Source organism: Teleopsis dalmanni, chromosome 2 (assembly GCF_002237135.1).
Source record: "Teleopsis dalmanni isolate 2A chromosome 2, ASM223713v2, whole genome shotgun sequence".
NCBI lineage: Eukaryota > Metazoa > Arthropoda > Insecta > Diptera > Diopsidae > Teleopsis > Teleopsis dalmanni.
The window spans coordinates 107,949,480-107,961,883 of record NC_051847.1 but is presented as its reverse complement, the minus strand read 5'-3'; the positions used below and the strand labels follow the sequence as shown (position 1 = coordinate 107,961,883).

Sequence of the window (12,404 nt, the reverse complement as noted above, 5' to 3'; positions counted from 1 at the left end):
GAAAAATATACAGCGCGCGAATTTTAAATGAGAATTTCCGAAAACTTTTCGGTCTTAATGTATGCTGCACTGAAGCAACTCCCACAGAAATGTTGTCCATTTGGAAAATGAAATTGTCATTCGTTTTAGGAATTTTCATAAAATGGCGTAGATTCGATGTTCGTCCGTCCTCACAATAAGAATGTCAAAGCTATCGCATTCGCAATCGCACCAAACTGACACAAACATACAAATCGCTTGCAATTCCATTGCAGAAAGGAAATTTTGTATGTCTTTTTTTTGGAATACTGCTAAGACAACAATAGAAAACGATAAATCTATCGATAATTGCATCAACGTTGACAGCAACGACAATTCTGCAGCAAAAATTTGTGCTCGCCTGTTGGAAAATGTGTACTTCAGTGCTGAGCCCACCCGTAAACTTAATCAGCTCAAGTATTTCTTGTGCATGTTATATAAGATATATGAACAGATACGACTACGAGAAGGATATGTGTTCCAACAGACACACACACACACACACACACACACATATACATAAAAGTATCGATAAATTCGTAGGTATATTGTAGATTTGTGTGTTTGTGCAATTCTACGTTTATATATTGCCAATAAATTGCAAATCAAAGTCAAATTTTGGCACGAACAGACATTTTAGCGTTCCAGAGAAATTTCCAAATTACTTGCACAACTTGACGCCTTTGTGGGTGTGGCAGAGTAGTGCATGTTAACAAACATGGACGAGTATGTGACTTGTGTATTCGAGAAGAGAAGAGAAGAGTAAAGTTGTTCTGGGCGCAAATGTACTCGTACTTGTGCCAGTGTACGTAGTTTATGACACTTGGACATGTTAGCTGGCCGTACACATGATCTCCCATACGGAGGAGCGGAATTATGCAGACATGTTATGCAATTTTGTAGGTGGCCACTTTTATTAGATTTGTGCGACAATCGTGTTGCCAAGTAGCCACCCACAAATGTACAAATACTGCCAAGAAAAGCAATGTTACTGGTTCCAATTTTCCATGACATCTTAGCTGAAAAGCGGCAATAATTGCAACAACAACAAACATACCAACAACAACAGCAACAGTAGTAGCAGCAGCGATAACATTATTAGTTTTCTGACACTAACTCATTTGCGTATCTTATTGTCACATGTACCCCCACCCCAACTCTTGTGAGTTCGTCAGTCAGTTCGTTTCTACGTAGTCAGTCCTTGCTGACTGTCACTTCATGTGTGCATGAGTCTTTAGCTGTGACCGTCGCTGTGCTGCACTTTGACATTTGGTAATTTTGACATGTTCCGATTGAAGTTTTTGTCATACAAATGTGTAAATTATCTACAGAAGAGGTTATCCTGTAAGGATAATGAGAAAAACTCTATTGATCTGTATTGTTAGTGCACTGAAATGACTTTGGGTGTCACGTGTCAGTTGCTTTCGCATTGATGTTGTAGTTGATGACCAACAAGGAAAAACGTTTGTAGTTCAGGTTACCAATTTATAGAGGTGAAGCCTTGAAGTAGGCGTTGTAAATACGCCCATTTAGAAGAAGAAATGAGGAAATGTTATTAAAGGATGTTAAATGGAAATGAATGTTGTATACAAGCTATGCTACTAAAAATTGCAATTCATCTATCAAATCTTTTAAATAAATATTAAGTAGGATTCTGTCTACTATAATTTTATGTCCATAGCCTACTTCTTGAAGTAAGTGTGGTGCATGAACTATTAGCATATTTAGTTAGCATAAACCTCTTCATAGAAGAAGAATTACCTTTGCCAATAGTTACTGTGGGTTCCATAAGCAATTGGGACATTAAACTCTCTATCAATACACAAAACTTTCCTTTAATAGATCGCTCATCTTATCTGCGCTTTTGTATGGCACAGAATATTAAGCGCGATCACAGCATAATAAAGTTGCACTGGGAGTTTTCGGTAAAAAAATTCTTCGTAAGCTCCTTATTTCTCTACCAATTGATGACGACTATCGCATTTGAATAAACCATGAGCTTTAATACGATATTAATATCATTAAGCGATCTAACATCCATCGGCTTTGTTGGATTGGTCAAGTCGTTAGAATAGATGAAAATACTTAAACGAAAAAGGTGTTTGAAGCGACAATTGACCCTCTATCGATCTATCTACTTCATTATAATATATATTCATTTGTTCTGAACGTACGGGAAAACCATCAAACCGATATTGATTAAATTTTTCTGGGATGCTAATGGATGAGGTATCGAAGTTATAGACTTGTTTGTACCAGATATGTTGAAATCAATAGACTCAATCCAAATCATTCTTCATGTTATCGCCAAAGTTATCTAAAATATTAGTTGAAACTATTATTAAATGACATTATTGTGACTGTTAAAATCACATCAGCTACCTACTACATTGGCAACTTAGTTCAGAGTAGTTCCTTGACTCACTTGAATAAATATTATCATCAGAATACTATTTTACTATTGCAACTGGTTTTCACTCGTATTCCATAACAAAATTGCGATTGTAAAAATTTACGCAATTGAATTTTCCATTTACATTAACTTTGGTTTTCTTAATTTCCTTAACATTACTCCCGTGCCCAGAAGATGCACGCTTAACGCACCCCAACGCAATGAAAAAATCATCCTAGCAAATGCGTGCGTTCAAGCGCATCGTAGTCATGCATACATTTAAGTGACAGGACATGATTAATGGTTTGTCATTGCCAAATAAAAATAACAAATAAATAAAATGAGATGAATAAAAAAATATAGAAAACTTTTAATTTCGCTCTTCACAGTTCTTCCAAGGAAAGTCGTAGTTACTTTGTTATTTTAAGCCAAGCGATGTGCAAATGAAATTACAATGTGAATGAATCCTTCACAGAAAGCAGAGCACAGAATGCGTAATGTAAACACTGGAAGTAGGAAAGCAGGGACGGTAGAGCAAGGACTGCTACCCCCATGCATATTTCATTTATTTTTCTTGAAATTGATTCTACAAAAATATTCGCTTTTTTTCTTCCTCGGTTCAATACGACGATATAGCAATTTTGCAATTTCGTAACCTTCGCACCCGTCTAAGGACGCTGCATGAAGCTCGCAGGATATTGTTTGGATTGCGGTGCAATGCTTATGCGGTGTTAATAGCGTGCGAGCGCGTAAATAAATTTAATTTATTTTATCAAAGCATTGCTAATCGAATTGGATTTTAATCAATTGAATTTGAAATTAAAAAAAAAATGAAAAATTGAAATTTTTTCAAGGAGACATCTTATAAAAGAGGCATAGGAAAAATGCGAAAAGAGGTCAGGATGGATGAGTTCTTATAAATAAAGGAACCTTTTATAAATTAAATTGAGTTAAATTGATATTTTAATTTAAGAAATGGAGTATTTTCTTAGACAGAGGGTTATACATTTTGTGGTTTCGAAATTAATCGTTTAGGTACACACTTATGATTGTGATTTCAATCAAATTTTTGTTTTCAATATATTATTTGAACCCTGCTATTAGGTTGGAAAACTCGAGAAGTTTCACGGACACTGATATAAAAACGAAGGAAGTACCGAAATGGGCATCTTATGTCAGAGAAAGAAATAAACCCCTGCAAGGTAGGTTCATTACAATGTATAGGTTAAGTTGAACTTGGAGAAATACTCTAAGTCATCAGTTGAGCACTTAAAGAGTACCAGTGCACTCCATTCAAAAACTTAGACTTAAATAAACCAAAAATAGGAAGAAGGGGGCACAGTAGGTCTCAAGGTTGCAGCAAAAATTCAGCAAATATAATAATTATCACAGTTCCAAAACAAGTTATACGCCATACAGTGATTTTGTATGTCTTTTGATATTTACTTGTGAATTTTCACTGATTTAGGATTTTTCGCTAATTAGTTGACCGAAGTATGGACGGTCAACACAATTATTACTGATTCAATACCTTTACAGTAGGTAGGTAGGTAGGTTGGAGTGGCGGCCTTGTATCCCAAAAAGTCCACTTGAGCTCATATGATGACCCTTTGTGGTACCACAGGAATGACGTTGGTAGGAACATAGATTTAGATCAGTATGCATTCAACGCCGAACGAGGGTAACGACTTCCCCATTAGGTAAAGGAAAAGGTAAAAAAACCTGACGGTTCTATAAACTTGGCTAGGTCCCTAACATTACAGGATGACAGCTCAGTCAAATCGGCGAGAAAACCTTTACAGTAAGTTATAAAAAATTTCAACGCGTTCAGCGGTTGTTCAGCAATGCATATTGCAATATGGCAAACCCTAAATTATTGGTATGATACATTGAATGAAGGTTTTGATCAACACATGCCACTCAAACTGTTTTGTTAAATCAAGAACCTGACACTGATCGCTCTTCATATACAATATATCATTGTTTAAAATGACTTTTTAAATCGTGTAGTTAGTATTATCGTCGAGAAAGGCATAGTTGTCTTATAAGTATGAATTAAATTTTTCATCTTCCATATTAAAATTCAACAAGTATGCAGAATTTATATATTATCCAATTATAGAAAAATATAAAAAATTGATGGAACAATAACGGAACAAGAAAAAACTTCGCACGCAACAAAATAAATAAATTTCGAAAATATCAAGATAAAAAAAAAGTAATGAATTCCATTTATTTTGTTTGTTGTTTTTGGTTATCTTAAAGGAACTACTGCAACTACTGCTCCTTCTTGCATTCTTGCATACTGGCGTTCTGGCATTCATGCATGCCTTCATTGATTCGTTCAAGCATTCATGCAATGCATTTCCTTCGTGCTATTTAGTTTGTGAAATTGTTTTTTTATCCTTTTATTTGTAAATTTTTGTCTTTAAAAATGTATACAAAAGTTTACTTCTTCCATAACAAACGAACTCCTATGCCTTCAGCCTTGCATACAAACGGGCAAGGACAACAAAAGTCCTGCGAATGGGCAAGAGTAAAAGTTTATGTACTTCAATTGCAAGAATTGACATTTCAACTGGACTCAGGACTGAAGGAAATGAAAAACTTTTTAATAATGCAACAAGGAGCAAAATAAAATGCAGGACATATCGCATTGAAATGAGACGATAAGGCAAGTCCTTTTTAAGAATGAAAGAATAATGTTATAGCTGTGCTGTGTAAACTGGTGTGTCAGTGTATGTGATATGTTATAGTGTCCATGTAAGTGCAATCGAATGGCAAAGTTCGTCTTATTCGATGCTAAATGAATACTTTTGAATAATTTATGTAAAATACTTGTTTGTGTGTCATTTGTGATAAAAAATTTTGTAAATAAGAAAATAAAATAGAAAATTTAAGTTGAAGAGAAATTGAAAAAAGTAACAAAAAAGTTAACAACTAAAATAAACAACTTTAATGAAATTATAAATAATATCGAAAACAGTTTGACAGTGAGTGCATTGAAATAAGAAACAGATCAGTTAAATTAAAGCATACTTTTAGGAACTAATTAATAAATTTTAATTTATCAAAAAATTTTAACTTTAGAATAAGTTCTTAAGATCCTTTAAAAATTTTGCCCCTTGGAAATGAATTCTGAAAAAAATTCAATCATCGGGTTCTTAAGAACTGATCCATTAATCAAAAGTTGAATGCAAACATTAATACATTTAAACATAATTGGTTAATTAATTATCATATGAATAAACAAAGTTAGATAGGTGGATGCAATCATGAACATATTTTACAACCATTATAAAAAAAACTCAGTACCATTCTATTTAAGAACCATTTCGAGAATGAAACGAGAAGTAAAGAGTAACGAAAAGACAATCGTTTTCATATGTAATTACCGTAGTAAAAACAAATCAGCCATTATCCTCTTAAAGACCATTCAAGAATCAAAGAGACACACAGAAAATGAATTATAATCATATTTTACGACTATAAACTTCATCTTAAATATGAAATCATGAGTACAAGGCCAACAATAGACAAACACCTCTCAAAGTAAATGTCTAGTAACGAGCTTGGTGAATGGACCAATCTTCAATATAAAAGAGCACTACTGTGAAACAAATTTTGTAGACTTAAAACATAAAAAATTTAATTAATATATACTTTAATATACACTTTAAATACTTTAAAATATATACGACAACCTTACAACCAATATAACAAGACAATAAATAAAATATTTTATCTGTCTGTATAGCTGAATATCGATAGACATATAGAATACCTTTCACATTGTGTGACGTTAGTAATACTAACAGAAAGCTATATTTCAAAATAGTTCCGTTTTGTGCTTTAAAATTGACTTAGAAATCATCAACTTGGCTTGGCCAAATTACAAATAAAATAATATAGTGCGAAGAGTAAGAAAACTTCAAAGAAATTTCCAGATCAACAGTAGGTCTCTACAGTTACAACCATAGAATTGGATAAAAAGACGTACTTACTTATTTAAAAGGCCATAACTAAATGTTGACGGATTTCGACATGATACTACATATCTCTTCAGGCGCCTTTACTGATTGGGCACCTTCTCCAGCTACGTACATCAAGTGTGGTCAATACCTTCTCAATTGATCGGAGACATGGTTTACCTTTATGTTTTGATTCTAGGTCCACTTTCTCCAACTACCGCTTCAAATAAATTCATAGAAAGACGCTTAAGCAATATTTATAGAGATCTTGCTATGACTGGTAAAAAATTATTTACAAAAATTTTAACAACAGTCATTAAATGTTTAAATTAGTTATTTTATTATTGAAATCTTCACAGTTCCCGAACTTAGAAACCAATAAGGATTTAAGCAAGATAGAACTCTTATTATTGAAATCTTTACAGTTCCCCAACTTAGTAGAAAACGTAGATGTTAATATACCAGCATTTCACAGTTTAATAAACATAACTAAAGCATTACTTATATTAAAGCTTATCAATATTATTAATAAACATACTTATTTTTGTAAATGTGAGTTCTGAACCCAAACGAGTAATATAATGATGATGTCAATTTACAACATCTTTTAATTCGATATAACCGACTCAACTCACTTTGATCAACGAAAAAATGAAAACGTCTACAAAATTCTGAAGTAAATGATGAAAACGCCAGTATGCATCCATACCAGACATTATGGAAATGTTAATCAATGATATTTGAAAAGATTAGTACCACGTGAATAGGCCCATCCCTCTGCATCAACTATCTTGCCTAACATTTTTCAAACTGTTTATAGTTTCAAAGCTCCTGTACTATGTTAACAAGATCAATATGCAATCGCTTAAAGCATATTTTTAGGCTGCATATAAAGAAAGGAAATATACTTTTGATACAATTTATTTTTTTTTATTATTAATAATTTTTAATATGTATATAATTAATAGGCATACATCGAACAATAATATGTGATTAACAAATTTTGATTTAAAAAAACAATTTTTTTTAAGCGTTTAAGACTTATATTAGCAAATACACAACATAAGCTTAGTTTGGTTAATATCATTGTTGGTTAAAAGAAGATTTCGATTAGTATCTTTTATGTATGCAGGGATAAAAACCACTCTTGCAATAAAAGACGGACTTTCAATTGAAAAAAATTAACAACAGTTACTAGTTATTAGTTTTGAATTGTTGTAAAGCTTTTTCCGATATCGTCTAATATTCCTAATAAGTGCCCCTTATTTCAAAGTTTTCAAGTATTTCATATATGGAAAACACATTTCTTTTTGTTCGATTTGAAGTTCATACAACAGAGTACTTTTGCTAGAGCCACCAACTTCAACAGAAAAAACTTACTTCAAGTACAAATTCCTGTTCAGCCACTTCAATTTATTGCGTAAATAATACAATTTGCAAACAAAACAGCACTCGAATAATAACTACAGCAGCAACAACAACAATAACAACAACAATAACAACAACAAAGGATGCGTTACCAAATTGTATGGCACTTCAATTTTGAGTATCGCATCGAAGTACACACTTTGATTGAAGTAAAAATTACACTTAACATGCGATTTAATGTCAATAAAAGCAACTTATACAATGCAAGGATACAACGAAATATGCAGACAGACCAAAAGTCTTAGTTGTCCTTTTTGAGGACACACGCACATAGAGCAACTAAAGTTTAATGTTTGCAACATACCTCCCCACTCCTCCGCCGTTCGAGTGCACGTGTAGTAGCGCACGTATGAAGAAAACGTTCCTAAATTGTCATTTTTAGTTAATGTTGTTGTGAGCTTCCTTGCTTCCTGGGTTCTTTTCCTGCGTGTTGTTGTTGCTTTGTGTGGCTTAATATCCTCTTGTGGTATAATTTTCATTTCAAGTGTCATGCAACGAATTCAAGCACACTTTTTCCTTCTACTCTTGCGGATTTTGTTGGGTTTGTTTGTGTTTTCAAAAAGTGCTAAGAAATTTTTTACGTTAACATATGAAATTGTCAGATTTGAAGAGTCTTAAATGTAGTGCCATTGACAGCACATACGAATTCAGCAGACAATTTTGGAATTCTGTTTTTTCTTTTTTAAGGTTTGCTAACCTCATTGCAAAAGGTGAAAAATTTAAGGCGACAAATTTAGTAGAAATTTAAGACAGAATTTTTTGGTACATGCATGATAAAGGATTATTTAAAGATAATCTAAACTAGTTAGGTGAGTAGCTACGCTAAGAACGTACTGAAGATCACTAATAAAACTAAATAGTTTTCAAAGAAGTTAGTGACAATGTGATCTGGGTGGGGCATCAAAATTTAGTAATGGTTCCGTGTTGCGTGAAATTTAATTCTGTCCGCTCAAAGATTTTAAAAATGTTAAGGTGTTTGTTTATTACAAACAAAGAAAAAAATTCGATTTAATAAGCGAGTTCAAAATTTGGATAGTCCTAACCAGATTACGATATAATCTGTTATAAAAATAACTTTGTAGTGAAACTAAAAAATGTTAACAAACTCTTCCTCTAAAGAAACATTTTATAACAGTCACATAACATTAGCTTAACATAACGCTGTTAGTTTTACAGAAAATGTTGCAATTTCTTAACATTTCTTGTCTACAGAAAGTTTGTTGATCTCTTTTCTTTGTTCTTTTATTTATTAAGAAAATAATAAAGAAAAATAAGTTGATAAACAAAATAACAAAAAATTAAAATAATTTACAAAGATGAAAACAAAAACAAAACGAAAAATTTAATGTAAAATTTTATTGAAGAATATATTTTACATTTTATACTCATATATGTAAGTGTATGTATGTAGGAGACAACACAAGTGCGTGGGGAAAAATATTTTTATAAGTTAAAATGTATAAAATAATCTTATTATTAACATTCAGTATTAGACATAACAGGTCTAATGTTATTGTGTATCCATAATTTTGTATTAACAGTTTATCTGAGCAGACTATAAGATATCTAAGTTTATTTAGAACACAATCAGAGATATATATTTGCATAGAGATATGTCTCTGGTATAGTACTGAAATAAATGTTATGTGAATGAGTCACCAAGATCTTATACGTAAGTGAGTATCGACAGTTTTATTGATAGCACCTCAAAAGGTAATCTAATCTCATTTTAATTGACTTAAAAATAAATTTAATAAATGTTTATTTTAATTTCATGCCTTTCAAATGCAAATGAATGAATAATGTTAACCCTTTTAGAGCAAAACAATTACTGAAAAATTAAATTGTTGAAAAATTAACTACTAATTCAACTAATAAAATAAATGCTCAATAAACCTACATCGCGAAGACAAGTCTTTTAAAATATACGAATTATTAAGGTATACACTAATAACATAAAAATCCAACCTATATGCAAAGATATATCTTTGGAAAAATGCAAAATACTGTAACTACACTTGTAACTTAAAAGCCTTGAAACAGAAAAATTTATAATAAACCTTTAACCCTTTACAAGACATATCTTCATCCTTTCCTAAAAGCAAACAAATATGTTCCCTTATAGTTTAAGAATAAGTTCTTAGGTAAATGCTTTTTAAATCCCCTAACATTTAAAGACTAACCATTGTCCCCACGCCTCTGTTATCTGAAAAACATACAAACAAAGAAATTATCAGTTAAACAGAAATATTTTACAATTGAATCAACCATGAGAGACCCGGAGTTCAGTACGCAAAATGTTGTCGAAGCAAGTAAAACGTAGTCTGCGTTTCAGTAATATCGGATCTCCATGGATTGTAACACAAATTGGATGTAAAAATTATGGAACTCAAGCTGAATTGAATGTAAAATTTTAAATTCAATTTACAAAGAAAAATATGAAGATATTGTATGAAAATTAATAGGAAAGCAAGCCTACAGAATTCAATTTAAAAAATGCACGACCAAGTGAAGAAGTACCGGGTCCCAGCAAACTGGAGTTTGTACGTGGATTTTTACCAGGAGGTAAGAGTTACAACTATTTTAAGAAATTTCGTTAATTTATGTATACGAACTATATAACGATGTCATCATAAAATTTATATAGTTGATATTGTTGCATATAATTAATTTTCTTCTTGCCATCCATCTCTGGAAAGCATTCTCTTATCCGCCACATGAAGACGCACTGGATGCTTACCATAGATAGCTTAACCCAAGGAACAATTAACCTTACTTTATTTTAAATTAATTCACTTCTATCATTTTTCTTCCATCTATAGGTCTCTTCTACAAAAAAGGCTTAAACGATATGATTTTAATTCTGTCCAAAAAATATGGTAATTTATATCGAATACCAGGATTGTTTGGGAATAATACTACCTACGCAACACTTAATCCCAAAGACTATCCTGTATTGTTTCGTAATGAAGGCAAGTGGCCTATACGTAGAGGTTTCAGTTGTATAGAACATCATCGAAAAGTGCATAGACCAGAATTCTTTGAGGACGTAGAAGGATTAACAACATCGTTAGTAGACTGCTCTAATTATAACATAATATTTTTATAATATATAAAATATTTAAAATATTTTATTATATTTCAAGTTCTGGTGAACAGTGGGCTAAAGTACGTACTGTAGTGAATCCAATACTCATGCAACCAAAGAATGCCAAACTCTACTTTAACACGTTGCTCGATGTTAACTATGAATTTTTGGAGAGGTTAGTGTTTAAAAAAAAATATTTAAAATTTACTTTTAATAAATAAATTATTTTTTATTTATTTATTTAAAAAAACAAACAAACTTGCAGAATACGTACTATACGCGATCCTAGCACACAGGAAATGCCTGATGACTTTGAGGATGATATCAATCGGTTGACACTAGAATCAGTCGCTGCTGTGGCTATGAACACACAATTGGGTCTCATTCATAAGAATCGTCATACTGCAGAATCGAAAACTATTATAGAGACAATACGAAGCGTGTTTGAGTTGGCCTATGATTTGGAAATACAACCACCAATCTGGCGATATATCAAAACACCACAATATAAAAAAATGATGAAGTCACTGGATACAATGCTGGACATCTGTAATAAATATATCAGTGAAGCACTAAGCAGGATTGAACACGATGAAAGTGGAAAACTGACAACAGAAGCTGGTAAAGAGAAGAGTGTTTTGGAGAAATTAGCAAAGAAAGACAAAAAAATTGCTGTAGTCATGGCGTTAGATATGATGTTAGCTGGTGTGGATACAGTAAGTATAGAAGAAATACATATATTTTTTTAAATCTGATTTAAATTATTTATATTTGAAGACAAGCACCACAATAACTAGTATATTGATTTGCATTGGTAAGAATCCAGAAAAACAAGCTAAACTATTGGCAGAGATAAAACAGATATTACCGGAGAAGAGTTCTAAACTGACAATCGAGAAAATGAATAATCTGCCTTATTTACGCGCCTGCATTAAGGAAGCTATGCGTCTATATCCTATAGGACCAGGTACGCTGCGCGAAACTCCTTACGAGATCGTATTAAGTGGTTATCGTATACCAGCCGGTGTAGATGTGGTCACAGTAGGAAATTTACAAATGTGTGATGAAGAATATGTGCCACATGCTAAAGAATTCATACCGGAACGTTGGTTGCGAGATGAGCAGGCTGCTAAGTATGCTGGAGATACAGCTAATTCGTTTATGTATTTACCCTTTGGTTATGGGCCTCGCAGTTGTGTAGGAAAGCGCATAGTCGACATGGAACTTGAAATCTCAATTGCACATTTGGTGCGGAATTTCAATATTGAATTCAATTATCCTATAGAAAATGCCTTCAGGCAAAAATTCATTATGGTTCCTAATATACCATTGAAATTTAAATTTGAAGAAAGAAACAATTAATGAATATGTTATTATGTGATGTAATGTTAACAATGATGTTAATGCAAATGTTATATATTCCATTTATTATATTATTTTTCAATTAATTAAAATATTAAAACATTAATAAAAAATATTTTATAATGTTATAAAAATATAATATTAT

General features: G+C 32.0%; 1 protein-coding gene across 1 annotated transcript; it reads left to right on the top strand.

Moving 5' to 3' along the window:
• The first annotated feature begins 10,106 nt into the window (after positions 1–10,106).
• LOC119681063 (probable cytochrome P450 12e1, mitochondrial) lies at positions 10,107–12,296 on the top strand. Its single transcript, XM_038094132.1, has 6 exons — positions 10,107–10,214; positions 10,275–10,374; positions 10,632–10,878; positions 10,956–11,072; positions 11,163–11,613; positions 11,675–12,296. The coding sequence occupies exons 1-6, from the start codon at positions 10,107–10,109 to the stop codon at positions 12,257–12,259; spliced, it is 1,608 nt and encodes a 535-aa protein (XP_037950060.1). The 3' UTR covers positions 12,260–12,296.
• The last annotated feature ends 108 nt before the right edge of the window (positions 12,297–12,404 follow it).